At 38.8% G+C, this 15,106-nt stretch overlaps 1 protein-coding gene across 1 annotated transcript in view; it reads right to left on the bottom strand.

Moving 5' to 3' along the window:
* Positions 1–1,285: 1,285 nt before the first annotated feature.
* Positions 1,286–15,106, bottom strand: part of ATP8A2 (ATPase, aminophospholipid transporter, class I, type 8A, member 2) — a gene marked incomplete at its 3' end in the record, with an annotated part of 31,741 nt that continues 17,920 nt past the window's right edge. Inside the window, exons 6-15 of the mRNA XM_010022756.1 lie at positions 13,875–13,948; positions 11,930–11,999; positions 10,402–10,529; positions 9,240–9,351; positions 8,370–8,535; positions 5,915–6,042; positions 4,885–4,962; positions 3,350–3,438; positions 2,545–2,589; positions 1,286–1,361 (exon numbers count right to left, since the gene is read on the bottom strand). Of these exons, the coding sequence (XP_010021058.1) occupies positions 1,286–1,361; positions 2,545–2,589; positions 3,350–3,438; positions 4,885–4,962; positions 5,915–6,042; positions 8,370–8,535; positions 9,240–9,351; positions 10,402–10,529; positions 11,930–11,999; positions 13,875–13,948 (966 nt within the window). The remainder of the gene's footprint in view (positions 1,362–2,544; positions 2,590–3,349; positions 3,439–4,884; positions 4,963–5,914; positions 6,043–8,369; positions 8,536–9,239; positions 9,352–10,401; positions 10,530–11,929; positions 12,000–13,874; positions 13,949–15,106) is intronic.

The raw sequence follows: 15,106 nt of genomic DNA on the forward strand, positions 1-15,106 counted from the left end.
CCGATCCCTGAGGGACACCGCTTGTTACTGGAAACTCCATGTCACAGCCCATTTGATGTATGTCCCTTCTGCTGAGTCTATTAAAGTTCCAAAGCACTTTTTGGTATAGGTGCCTAAAGCAACAGCCAGCAAGCAAGACCTCAAACACTTAGCTGCAGCCTACACCTAAACCATTAACCTTCCATTCAGAATGAGTAGCCACACATGAACAGAACAACAGAACAGGAGGCAACCCAAAACTTGGCTGCAAGGGAAGTTCAGTGGGAAATCCTTCCAGTGTAGGCAATTACAAAAGCCACACTGGAAACCAGTACATTGTCTGGGGAGGGCTACCCTCCTGCAAATTAGAGCACAGGACTCATCTTCAGGCTCTATCACCCTGAAGAAAAGGTAGTGCCACACAAAGTAATTAAATACTCCTTCAGGCATTTACACCATGCTACATTTCAGGTCCTTAGGTACTGTAAAGCAAAAACAGAAAGCAAAGCTTTGCTACACACAAACAGTATGTTGTAACAATGTTGTAGATGCTCATACTAAACTTAACCACCCAATTACAGAAGTTCAACTGTCTAAGGAGAGCAATTGGCTAATTGAGTTTGTGCTTGCCAGTGCCATGATCTCCTACTGTGAGACAGCTTCTGCAGAAGAGAAGGGTCATGTTATTTTGCAAGTGACTTGAATTGTCTAGTCAGACACTTCACAGCTCCATGGTTTCCAAACAAGCAATGAACTGTCTCTCTCCCATGGACTAGGTCCCTTCAGGACACAGAAGTGTGGCTAAGATTACTAATCACCAAGTCTCAGGATAAGCTTAAGCTTGCAATTAAGTCACACCTCTTACGTCCTTTACATAAGTGGAAAGCCCAGCAGTAGTCAAAACAAGTCTCACACCAGAGCCACCTTGCAATACTCTAGATTACTTTTAAAAATGCTATTTTAACAGTATGGATGCTTGCACACTCTAAATATTGTAATTCTTCTAAAGAAAAGCTATCTACGATTATTTGCTACAAGACATTATCTTCCAAATACACTAATATCTATGAGGCTGTTTTATAGCTAGCTGGTATCCATACCAACACCACTGTTTAATTCAGTATTAAGACAAGTGGGCAGAAAGGCGTTGGAAGGAGCTATTTTGTTTCCTTTTTATCCCCTCTGTTCTTGCACGACACACACATACAGCAGACTTGATCACACAAATAGATTCGTTCAGCATTTAATTCCACAGAGACCTAGAATGGGGTATTTAAAAGACACGATATCAAAAGAGTAGACTTACATGGTCATTTTCAATGTTTTGCAGCAGTCTTGGGTCATCAAATTCACATGATTCACTGGTAGGAGGAGGTAGCTGGCTGCAGAGTAAGACAAACGTTAGTAGCAACATTTCCTATCTTACTACATTTATTTTGTTAGGTCGCAAAAACAACGTAAGATTCCACTGTCCTTGCAAGTATTGTGAAAAGATCATATGATTAGTGAAAAGTGCTGAAAATTAACAATTTCTTCAGAACACCAGTAGGAAACCCAAAATGGTTATGCCTGTAAGTGTATTTAAGAAGACTCAAGTGTCAACACACCTCCTAGGGACAAATGTAGCAGAAGCAGCTTCTAAATGTACTTGAAGTACATTGATTTCAAGGTGACTTACTTTTAAAATAGATCAAAGATCAACACCCCTAAGCTCCCTCTCTTTGCAGTGAGCTCTGCTTCAAGCTGATCCCTGGAGGATTTTAAGGTTGAGTATTCCAAGTTAGTACCTGGAAGAAACTATTAAACAGAAATGACTAGAAAACAAGTGTACTGGGAAAGAAAAGATGGCAATGAAGGAAATAGCAATATATTGGAAGATAAAAAAGGCATCCATAGAAGTTATGTCCCAGCAGAAGTAGCAACCTATCAGATGGGCCTTCCTAAAAGGTGGTCATAAATGTGAGCTGGACCAGTGGAGAAGCCTAACTCAGTTCGTCAGAAAGTGGCCTTATAACAGTATTCAGGGTCTACCTGTTGCTAGTCTGGGAACTCAGTTCTTGACTTCTACTCATGAAATCTCTGAATAAAGGGGAGTGGGGTTTTCTTGCCATAAGACAGCTCCATATCAAGCCCTTTTCCAGTTTAATTATGAAAACATAGCATTTTAAAATAAAAAAAATAAAAAAAACGTTCCTTTTCTTCTCCTTGTCAGGTTTGAGTTTAGTGACTAAAGAGTAATATTGAGTCTCTAGCTAGAGGTAAGATTACTGAAAAGAAGGATACTGTTGGCTTATAACTTTGTTGTCTGCAATTATAAATAAGCACTGCACTGGTATACATCAAAGCCACCCCAGTCACTGACTACCCCTCACCCCCCTTCACCCACCATCTCTCTATGCAGAAGAGAAGATCCATCACCACCCACCAGCTTGGCATTAGGCTCCTGCATTTACTCAAAACACATTACTCCCTTGGGCTTCTTCCAATCCCAAATTGGAAAGTAGTCTTTATATAGATTGTTCCTGTTCTGCTATACAGAACACAAACATCTTAGAATACATTTACCTGAAGTCTTCTGATGAACGTTCTCTTTCCAGTTCAGGAAAGTGACTGAGAGGTAGAAAGAGGAAAAAAAACATTTATTCCACTCTGCAAACCAAAAAATAAGTAGAAGGCAAAGATCAATGTGCCATCATACAATCATATGCTGGAACCATGGGTTCAGCTGCACATACATTTGAACCAAGTTTTCTACTTTTTCAGGTATCTAATTCAGCTAACATGAAATTCAAACATTAACGTGCACAGAGATCTTAAGACTAACCTTCTAAAACTAAGCAGAGACAAAGATTTAGTATTGAAGACTCAAAATGTAATGCTGACATGACTCAAAGGGATCCTTTCCTCAGAAACAGAACAAAATCAGTAAGTAACCCTCCTGTGCAAGGAATATTAAACTCTACAACTTGAATTACAGCGGTACACTTGTAATGAAATCCTGTTACTTTTGAAGAAGTCACAGAAACATGACTGACAATTCCTACCTCTTGGCTGCATGTTCTCTCTGAAAAAGCCAGATGTTTAGCACTTCTGGTTTAGTTTATATCATGATCAAATAGATATGTTAGAAAGCAAGTCACCTTTATTTCATATAAACTACTCCCCAGGTTTGCATTCCATAATTTGTGTTACAGAATTATGGAACTGTGCTATGTTAAGGACATCAAAATGAAAGCTATCAACTGAGACCACAAAATATACCAAACCCCAAACTGAAGAACAGAACATACTAAATTTGTTCTGATATGAAAGTATGTACCGTTAATAAGCACACATTAAGTTAACAAGTTCCTAAAAAAGTCATACCTACCCATATGTCACTCCAGCAATACTACATTTCTTGAAATTCATGATATTACATGTTAGAGTACCGGTTTTATCAGAAAACAGGTATTTTACCTGAAAGAAGAAAAAATAAAATAAAATCTAACTTACACCTTGCAAAGTAACAAAACTCAAAGTGGAAAACAGAGTGTCAGGAAAATTCTGGGAGACCTATGGCTCAAATGTCACAGCATTGGCCAGTGCAGGATTACCGCAACTTGGTTTGTCCTACCAAAGCTACAGGAAAATAATCAGTAAAGTTGTTTAAACAGCATTGTTTCTTCTTTATCTCTTAATTCAAAAAGGCTCAAATAGTAGCTACCAATTGTCAAGGCTCCAGCATGGTCAATACACATGCACTTGCTTGTGCTAGTTGAACAGTCACCAAATTTTTGAACTGTACTAACATTAAAGAGAACAACTAGAAATTAAAGCACATATTCTTAAAGATTGTCAAAGAATCACTGGAACTTAACACACCAAAGAAATTCAGTGTTCCAAAGATCACCAAATCTGTTCAGGGTTTTTTCCCCATAAACAGTACCGTGCAAAGAATATCCTAGAGTAAGTTTAAGTGGTAACCTGCAGGCAAACAACCTGGTCACGAGCAACCCTGAAGTGCAAAACACACAGCCACAGTCAGCACTTGCCAAGCTAATAATCCCTTAATGGAAACCAGTGACTTTTAGCTAGAACTTGGAGACAACCTAACACAGCAACACAACTTTTTGAAGCATTAACAGACTTGAGATTCTCACCTTCAACAGGCCACAACAAACCAAATTTAATTGCAAGGTAAATTCCACACTTTTACTTTGCACCATGTAAGATTTTGAACCAACAGCAGGTAGGAAGGGATGGTGCTAATTTAGGAGTTCACAGTGTAAAGACCAGAATATTTTGCCTAGAGTTGCAAAAAAGCTTTTCCTCAATATATGCAATTCAGTTCAAGATGCTGCACTACACTATTACTGAAGTGATCCTTCAGCTGTGCACTACAGTGCTTCTTAAAACAGCACTGGAAACAGCCTGTGCAAGTTAGAAGTCAAAGTGGTTACCCAAACCTTTGAAGAACTTTGAGTCATTAATAATTGTAGCATATAAGAAAATGTTAAAATGCACCTTTGAACAAGTAATTCAGTTAATGAATCCAAAACTTCATTCTATTTACACAGCATCTCTAGTAAGCCATTGCTGAAAACAGCATATGCCAACAATATACATTGTGCCACATAACAGTTTATTTTGGAAAAAAAGACAACCATAATTTGGAGGTTTCTAGCTTCACAAAGGAATCTAAATACAAATCAGAATCCGTTCCCAGGCTTACAACTACCTACATTACATCAAATTGAATCCTGTGATCTCATTATTTCACTTGTAAGACTCAGACTTAATGAAAGATGTCCCATTAACCTGAGCCACAGTGCAACATAAAGTAGATTTGAACAGCATGTTCTCCTATCTTCTGTCTTCCCAGAACATACCACAAACATGACACTTGAGAAAATATTATCTTACCTGCCCAAGTTCCTCATTAAGGTTTGAGGTTCTGGCCATTGCAGGAGTATCTGTTTCAGGGTAATACATATCTATGTCCTGAAACAAGAGCAAAATTAGATCTATGGTATGCAAATTGAAACACTCATCCCAGGCTGAGTATGGGTGCCTCCTTTACAAAATACACCTCCATACTAGATGTACATGAGAAAAGCCAGATTCAATTATAGGCAATTATAACCTTCACTGCATCTCTAGTTTAAGAATTTAGTACAGTAGGAAGAAATTCTACCAGGTATTAGCCATGCTAATCATAAAGTTGTACTGGCTCCTCCAAAATATAAGTAAATAAGGTCTAGCATGTCTGAACTGCTTATAATATATTGGAGATACCTATCTGAGAAACTGCTTTGGTTCATGTAGCAGCTGTTTTGCTAACCCTTTCAATTAAATGTAGCAATAGGAGTCAATTCCAGGGTCACTTACATTGTCTCTTTCATCACAGATGCCACTAGAATAAATGGGCCTTGTTGTAACTAAAGACCTGGGATTAGCATAGCCCATTCCCCTGGATTTGTTCAGATTAAGAAACATCACTACAGTACTTTTGGGCCACAACTAAAGACAAACAGTTTGAAGACAAAGCCTGGGTGAACAGAGGCATCACCCCTAAAGAAATATAGGCTTTCCCTCTGTTGCAGCTGAGAGAATATAAGGTACTGAAGAGTTTTCAAAAGATAATTACTGAAAATGAGTAAGCTGACAGACCACCTTCAAGCAGAGAGCTGAGCCTTCCTTCTCATCCCAAAAGCCTAAAATATACAAAAGTGATCATTTGCACAGGGAATCTTCCTACAACTAAATCTTTTATCCTCCTGTGGAACACCAATCTAACAGATAATAAAACTTCTAAACTTCTCCCTGCCTTTCTCAGAAGCTGCATCAGAAAAGTCAGCAGAAAATCTGGTAAAGATTTCAGGATAGGTTGGTTTGGTTTTTTTTAATGTCACTTTCCAAAACTGACGTTAATACATTTATTCTTGTTACTTACCCAATTTATAAAAAGAGCCTGAGTAAACTTCACAACTTCTAATGTCACCAGAAGACTGATTGGAATAAGGTTGTTGTACAAGATTATAAATGTCAGCAGATTGTATCCAAAGTTGACAGACAGCATTTCTGCGGACCAAAAGACATGAGATATCAGCAGACAGAACACACAAGTCTGAGTGGTACAGTACAGGGGCAGTCATCTTCCTGCAGTTGGCCTAATCAGATTTAGTAGTGCTAAAATAATCAGCAAGTGTGCTGATGCCTAGCACAGGGGACATTTTAATATTGATTTCAGTAGTACATACATATAACGCTCACAGAACACATACATGGATACATAGTGTATTATGCTAGGTGAAGAAGGGCAAGATTGGTGAGGCTATATATTAGAGAACAGAACGCTTTCTGAACAGTTTTTGCTAAGCAGATGGTGATAAGTACGATATTCCACACTAACCCAAATTTAGAGCTTTATCTGATGTGTCAACTGCCCCAATTAAGAGCCACCAATATCACAAGTAATATAACTTTACCTATCAGAAAGTATCTACCTCTCTCAGTGGAGTTAGAAACCAGAAAATAAAGATTAAAATTTGTTCTAAAATTTGCCAGATTGGCAGAATTAAAAAGTTACACTAAAGAAATCTAAGAGAACAAGTTGACTTAAACCAGATAACTAGTAAATGAACTAAGGCATCCTGCTCAAGCAGAAGAGCTGTTATTAATGGTGACAAAGCTAGGCAAGTTGCCCAAATCAATTTGCCAGCACAACTGGTCCAAAAGGGGAGGGGAAGCTTTCTTAGACAGCAGGCAGGAATGGACATGGCTCAGCAGACATAGGATGAAAGCTTCTGTTCATGGTGCTGCTGCAGCCTCTCTTTACATTCAATGTCTCCCCTTCTGTCTGTTCTTCACTTTCCTTGAAGCTTAGGGAAGCACAAAAGTCAGCAGGCAGAGCACCCAGCATAACAGTCTCACAGCCCACCACTTCAGGTGTTTTTAGCATTACAAACAAGTTGGTAAGGTGGCAGGGGAGCAAACTAGGAAAGAAAACTGCTGAAGCCTATTGAGATCAGAGTAAGACCTGAAGTTTGGACCCAGGCATCTCCAAGTGTGAGTACTATGAACTCCCTATCTTTGGTCAGTTTACAGAAGGAGCAGGAGCATCGTATTGAAACATGTTTAACCAATACCATCTTCATATATATGAGCCATTTCAAAATTTAAAATAAGACTACTTGCCTAGCCTCAAAAGTGTCTTTCCGGTGAGTAGCAGTTACAGAAGTGATAGAAATTGCATGGTCAGTTTACAAAAAACACATTTCTATATACCGTGTCACTCTAACTTATTACAGGTTGCATGTTTTATATTAGCACAAGTTCAAGAGTTTGCCCCATTCACCTTTTCCAGTGTTACTTCCATCATTGTAAGACACAAATTTAAACTTCCTCATCAAAAAGCAAGGCAGGGGGGAGGGAGGGGAGAGGGTGAGAGAGGAAAGAAACTTCAAAACTTGCTGATATTGCTACTTGAAGACACTACAGCTACTGAAAACCAGAGCCAAATATGAGGCACCTCTAAGCTCTTCCTATATGAGGTGTCTTGTTTTCCATTACTATCACAATTAAAGTTCTTAAACTTCAGAAGACACCCTTTGTCATCTGCTTTGCAATCACCATCAGAAAGACCATTTGCAGTTTGTGAGAATTGTTTTCAGATCTGCATCTCAAGATGTTTGTAACAACACATTTTATAGCTACCTAATGTTACACCCTGAAGTCAAAAGTCTACTGGAACACAATTTATTTCATCCTTTAGTGTTTGTATAAAGCCCATCTTGGATATATGAAAGAATAAATCTGAGTATGAATGAAATCAAATAAAACCTTTCAATAAGCTAAAAAGATCAGATTTCATTACAGAAGAACAGAAGTTAGAAGACAAAATGCCTGAAACATTACCCAATAAATGAAAAATCATGACAGTTAGCATTGCAAGAGCAGATCAGCATTTCTGACTAAAAATCCAGCTAGAGAAATCCTTTGCTTCCATACATAAGCATAAAGTTGAAGTCAGACCAATACCTGATACCCTGTAGTAAGGTACAATCAGACATGATACGTAAGTCAGCAGTACGTGGCCTGCTCTGAAAACAAATTCATGCATGGCATCTCCACAGAGCTGAAAGAACTTGAAAACTGAATATCCAAGAATAACTCTTGCCCCTCTTCTGCCTTGATCCCTGGGTGGTATCCCAGTGATATTTACCTAACCTTTACAAGGTTTTATTAACAGAAGCCTGACTTGCCAGCCCATACTCAAAAGAGAAAAAAATACTGGGCCATCAAAAAGTTAGTGACTATTTCTTACTTTATGCATTCATTTAGCAAAGCTAGGAGCCTGGCCAGCCCTAGAGTCTAATACATCCCTAGCACACTGCCTGCATACTCACTGTTGGAGCCAAGGTACCAGACAACTTCGCCATGTGTTCTGTTCCATAATAAGGCACCTACAGAACTCACAAGGGCCATAACCAGAAGAATACAGAACAAAACCAGGATCTGCATGTTGGTTACTTTCTCCACATTTGATCTCTTCAGAGGTGCTTTGGTTGAATTCTGAACAGCAGCAGAAAGGAAAGAAAAAGCAAAAAAAATTAGTCTGGCAATGGCTTACACAAAAGAAAACTGCCAAGGCCAACTCAGTCTTTATTTTTAGAGTCCATTATAGAACTTGCTACTTCAGCTCTCCTTAGCTCAATATGGTATGCAAAGCTCAACAAGTCAGTAAAAGAAGCCAATACTCCTAATGACTCCAAAACTGACAGGAGATCAGAGGAATAGAACGTTCAGTTCTGAAGGCCTAGTGTACTCATTTGGCTGTCTATCCCACTGATGGTCAGTAGAAGCGAGCGACACATGTTGCTGGTCCCCCTAGGCACTTCCTGCCATGAAGGCAACACAGACACTGCAATCTTAACCTAATTATCTCAAAGTGCTAAAAGCATAGGTGGTCACAACCATCTCCTCAGCTGTTAAACCTCAGTTTTAAATGTTGCCCAGCTACTAAGTAAATTAAGTTAAAATACAGTTAGTTTTGCTTACACATTGAAGTATTTTGAGACCTACTTCAATAAGTGTTTAGACATGAGGACATGCAACCTCAAGTACAACAGCACCCTTGTATTCCTCAAGGCCTCCAGGTCTTGAACAGCTACCATGAGTCAAACCATTTATAAAATCAAGCCCAAAAGACAAGTATAATACGAGAAAGATAACCAGCTTCTATCAGAACACATTTTAGATCTCCTTAAAAACTTTACCTGCATGAGTTTTGTATCATGTCCTGTATACACAACAATGCCCAAGACCCATTGAGTGTTTCTCAGCTGTGCGCCTCTTAACAAGATCTGGTCTGGACCAACAGGAACTGGGCTGCAAAGCAAGAAGCATGTATATCTTTCAATTCTTGATAACACTTTAGGAAAGTAATTCTCCTTTCAGCCTCACTCTCCCCTCAAAACCAACCAAAACAACACCCCCACATGTTACAAAAGGAGGAAAGCGATATAAAAATGAAGTTACATTATCCACACAACTCAAGAGAACAGCGAAACCTGTCGAAGTTTAATCCCTGTGGAAGCACAGTAGGGTGAAGGTGATACAAGGGAGCTCTTCTAGTTACCCAAAACTTGAGAACTTCTGACAGCCATTAGAGTACACCACATTTTACCTTGGCTAACACATTCTCTCTCACAAACAAGGACAGGGAAGCATCACGCTTGCAAAGAGACCATCTATTCCAAACACACAACAGCCTCACATATACCATTAAACAAGTATTTCAGGGAAACTGTATTACCCATGTGATTTTCAAGTGAGATGCAAGTGATCTTCTGCTATTCTTGCATCTGTCGCTATTCAGCCAAGTTGCCCAAGGAATACAGGTTTTGTGCAGAAAACCTGCATGTTCCCTACTGGACTTCCAAGTTCTATGAATTCAAGCACTAAAACTAAGTTATCTTCTTCCAAGTGTTACAACAAATAAAACTGACTCTGATAAAGACTCCACATTCTGGGATCAGTTTTCTGTATAGAAAGGAACTTGGTGCAGCCTTTGGCTCCAGCTGGAACGGAAAGGTTTCCCATTTCTCTGCATATCTCCTGTAACAAGAAGGCTCTAAAAACCTCAACTATTTGCCCAACTCTTCCTTCTCTTTAGATGTTACTTTTGATTAAAGAAACCCCACTATGATTCCAAAGAAACCAGCTTACCCATAAAAAGCAGAAGACTCTATAGGAAGATAAAACTATATTATCTTATGCTGGCAGATGCTCTGATTAACAACTGTTAATAATTACCCTCTTCCCCAGAAAGAAAAAAAAAAGACCAAACATGCATGTGCTCAGTGCTGCAGACCAAAAGCACACAGGAAAAATTTTTCCCAATCAAACAAATTCGTGGCTTTGTTGTCAAGCCAATACCTTTGACCATCTAAGCGCAAGTTTCCAATGAAATCATAAAGATGACGGTTGGGTCCTTCACATTCTATCCTTCCAGATACTTTCATCAATTCTTCTCTTGACTGAAGACTAGCAGTTAGAGACAACCCCTGCAGAGACCAATGCAAAGGAGATTCTTGCCAAAAATTGTTATTAGGAGGCATCCTAGGAAAATAGTGCTTTCTTCCAACATCTAAGATATCAAATGTAATTCAATGTGTGGTTTTCTGTCAGGTTTATTGGTGGGAATTTTGGTTGCATTTTGTGGGAATTTAATTGTTTTGTTTTGTCTTTCTAATGGATATTCAATAACCCTTTCCTGCAAGGGAGATTCATTGGACACATGATCCTGCTTATATAGGAGAGGTTTAAATCCCTGTACATAAGAGTTATATTACTTACATAATCTCTCTTTAATCATCCACAAAGCACGAAGTTGCACATGTGCAGGAGGAAGTAGGAGACAAGCAGTATAAACAAGCCTAGCTTTTCTCTCAAAATATACCTTCACTGAAGTGTTAAAATATGCTGCTAAAATATAGTCACTCCTAACTGTCGTCTCTCTTGGATCACTGCAGCCATTATGCTCTGATCATACTCAAGGTTAATCATCAACCCATCACACAACTGTAACCTAACATATTGCTACTCCAGAGTGCACATGCAACACTCCATCGCTTTTCATCTGCCTATGGACACCTCCATTTGGGTAAGTGATCCATTTAGTGTTTCTTCTGCCAGATTATGACTGCAGCACCACAAACCAGAACAAGGCCTTAAAAGGCTCTACCACCTTATTTTTGTATTTAAAGCATGTGCCCTGAAACAAATAAAACCTGACAGGAACTCAAGATCTAATCAAGACCTGATCCAGAACATTAAATCACATTTCTACAATGGCAGTAAACAAGCAGCAAATGTACAGCTTTTTAGAAGCTAATGACCTTTATTTTGAAAACCTAATACAAATTTATTTCTGTACTGAAAGACGACAAAGATTCTGAACTGTTTCTAAACACCACAATCAACAGTATTTCTTCAACAAATCTGGAAAAAAATACAAATGCATTCCACTACTTGCCACAAAGAGAGAACCAATTAACTTAAACTTATAAAAGGTCCTTTTGAGCACTCCACAAAGGCAGAGAGATTGGCACTTGTGACAAGAGAAACTGCAGCCCTTACTACAAGCACAGCTGATTTTTTGTTTTTCTAATACAGCACTTTACTGGTCCTTCAGCAAAACACTGCCAAGGTCTGCTTGATTTGCCTGTATGGATTTATTATACTTCCTCCACATGAGTTGCTTACACTTGCACATGAAGCATTATTGCTTAGGTTTGTATCTGTTGAAAAGACAGCTTACAGCCACCTGGCAAGAGATGTACTTTTTTTGTTAAAAAAGGAAAAGAGAGAACTTGTATGGTTGTCGTGCAAGCTAGACTCTGATTTGTGCTAACATTAAGATACCTAAATGGAAAAAAAAAAGGTCAAATTCAGTTTGTTTTACCTGTCGTATTTTAAGATTGGTCTCCCCATCAAGATTAGCTGTTTCGATATAGCACATGGCTTGTGGTTCACTGTAAGGAGGAAAAGAGTTTCAATATTAAATCTGTAATTTCGTATGCACTTTTGCACTAACATGGTTCCACTACACACTTCAAAACACTGCAGGAGACAAAAACCATAGTGATGGCATATGACAATGAAAGAGCCATCTGAAAACACACATCATAGAAAGCTATCTCTGGATATGAATGTGCTTGAATGAAGGGGTGTGCTCTCTGCTACCGAGTTCTGTCTGAACTGTGCACACAAAAGGTCATGGCCACAAGATCAAGTATTTCTGCCTTCATGTAAATTTATTCTCTATGTAAAATTCATTTGATGACACCTTTCTTCTGTGAGGAAAAAGAAGTCAAGATGAAAACAACTGTTTATTTCACTTCTGACAGTCAGCTCAGACACAGGAAATTAACACATACAAGCAAAAGACTCCACCCCTCAAAGCATGCACAGCCTTCTGGTGAACTGAGGACACTTAGTATTGTCATTTAAAAGAAACCTGGGAATAATGCCAATTGTAAAAGAACTGCCATAGAAATTGTTATTTACTTCAACCAAAGCTTCTCCCAAATCAACATACTTTAGGTTAAATTATCCAGTTATGTGATTATCAATGACATCAGGTTAGTAGAATAATGCAGAACGAAGAGCTGACCCATGCAAATTAAGAAATTAATCAGAAGGATTTTTAGTATCATAATGTTACAGGAGAATTTCTGAAGTAGAACTGATATTCCCCAATGCTGAAATAGCAACTTACTGATGTCAAAGTGTAGCTTAACTAACTGCACATTTAAAATATGGGGTTTGTCTTAGAAAAGAAATAACACTATTGGAATGAAGAGCCCTCCATCCTCAGTCATGTGACAGTTCAGAGACTGAGCTTGCCCATACAGCTTTCAAAGAAATGAAACCTCCCAGGAATGGCACAGACAAGACGGATAGAGCAGGCAATTCAGCAGCTTAGAAAAAAAGTTCCCTTAGAAGTTGGGTCATCTAGGAGAACTGTAACCTGCAGACCACAGCGACCTGCAGTTACTGTTCAAAACCATATGGACAGAAGGAAATTGTGGAGAAAAGCAAGGTGCCATAAGGTTTGGCTATTACACAAAAGCATGATCAAGAAGAGGAACTGTGCTATTCTCCCATTTAAAACTCATCTAAGTGGACAGTGGTCTTGATTTGGCCTCAAATTGTTCAATATAGAATCTAGATTAGTAGCCAAGTACCACTCAATTGCTTTTAGGAACTGATCAGCAAGCTTTGATTGCCAGTATATTGGTTTAAGGAAGTTGTCCCATATTTCACTAACTGAGCAGGACTCAACAGTTTATTGTTGCTTCCATGCTAGAGATAGGCCATACATGCACTGTATTAAAGACAAGGAATAAACAGATTAAGCCCAAAAGCTCTTATGCAGGCTAGGTAGTAGATGCCAGCTGGGATGGCATTTTACAAGTACCATTTGAAAGAGAAATATTTCTTGAGGGGCAGGAAAATGTGCTAGAAACTCAGTTGAATTAATAGGAAGAAAACTTAAACTTCCATAATTAAATGGAGGGATCCTCAGAAGGCCACAGAACAACTGACTGCATGAAGCTTATGTAACAGACCTTCCGTCTTCCAACAAACTCAGCAACACACTTTGTGAATTACAGGTACATAATACTCTGAAGTCTTAAACAAGCATTCTTTCTTAAGAACCTATCTACAATGACACATGAATCATTGCCTCAAAGCACTGTTTTGACTTTGCTGAAACCTGAATTTAGATGTGGAGGAGAATGAGTGTCATCTGATGCCTGCTTTTATTAGTAGCAAATACAGAGTGTTGAGTCCTCTGCACCTCAGTTCATCAGACAAGTGATTTCCACACCCATTCAGGATACCTGGAAGATATAATGATCATATCTGCTGGAAGATGTTGCCCATTGGTGACCTTCACAATATCGCCTACTGCTACCTGTTGAGCCAGGGGCAGGAGTACAGTAGCATGGAAAAGAAAAACAAACAGTTCGCTTGTCTTGAACGTTAGTTTGTTATTTTCTTTCACCCCATCAAAAGAACAGAATCATGCACAGAACAGCTAGAGAGTGCTTCTGAAGGTCAGAGTACTTTTCACTGCAACTTTGGAAGTATCAAAGCCTTCCCTTTTCTGAATGCAAAGTAAATGGTTCTCCATAGGAAAATATATACTCAACTGCAAAGTGTGAACATCTGTGGCTTACCATCTAGTAAAAGTTATTTTCCTATAATCATGCCGTTATCCAAACTTGAGGGTTTTTCTTTACTCTTATTTAACTTACAGAAAGATTTTTTTTCCTAGTAAAAGTTACTTTTAACCTTTCCCCTCCCCAAATATCAAGAGTTTCTCCTATTCTTTCTCTGTATTACTTACCCACCCAGTCATCATTATCATTTTCCCTTTGCCCTCTTCATATACACTCCTTGTACTAGTCACACACAAGCAGTATTGTCTCTACAGGTAAATAGTATCAACCAGTTCTCTCCTAATCTGAAGTTACTTGAGATGTGCAGAGTCCTCATTGCTGGAATACCAAAGACATATAATTTTCCAGCACCTTTAAAGGGAATCACACATGCATGGGACTTTCATTTTAAGAAGGCCCAAGCAGCACTGTGAAAACACTAAGCCAGGCTTGCCAGATCAGTACCAGGCTGCTTAGCGCCAATGCATGACTGAGTCTGAAATGGGCTTGAAATATTTTTAACACATTAAAAAAATTCATAAAAATAGAAACAGATGCCATGCTTGGACAGGCAGATTCATTAGTCTTACTCTGGTCCTACTGAAAACTAATTCCCTACCAGCTAAAGCACAAAAAAAGATCAGAAGTCTGCCTCAAAGCAAATAAGGTGAATAGTACAGAACTGCTATGCCCTAACATTAAGTGTAAGCCTGGACAACATGCAGATTCAGACATAGGCCAGTTCAAGAACTGCTCAGGGGTATGAGAAAACCAGATTCCAGAACCAGCTTTAAGTATCTTTCAATTCTCTCCTCACTACAAATGGACATGGAACCACATAAACAGGCATCAGTGTTAGCCGTCAGAATCCTTGGCAATCTTGGGTTTCCATTATAGCTGAACAATTCAGC

This window comes from Nestor notabilis, unplaced genomic scaffold, assembly GCF_000696875.1.
Source record: "Nestor notabilis isolate BGI_N333 unplaced genomic scaffold, ASM69687v1 scaffold1011, whole genome shotgun sequence".
In the NCBI taxonomy this organism is placed as follows: Eukaryota; Metazoa; Chordata; class Aves; order Psittaciformes; family Psittacidae; genus Nestor; species Nestor notabilis.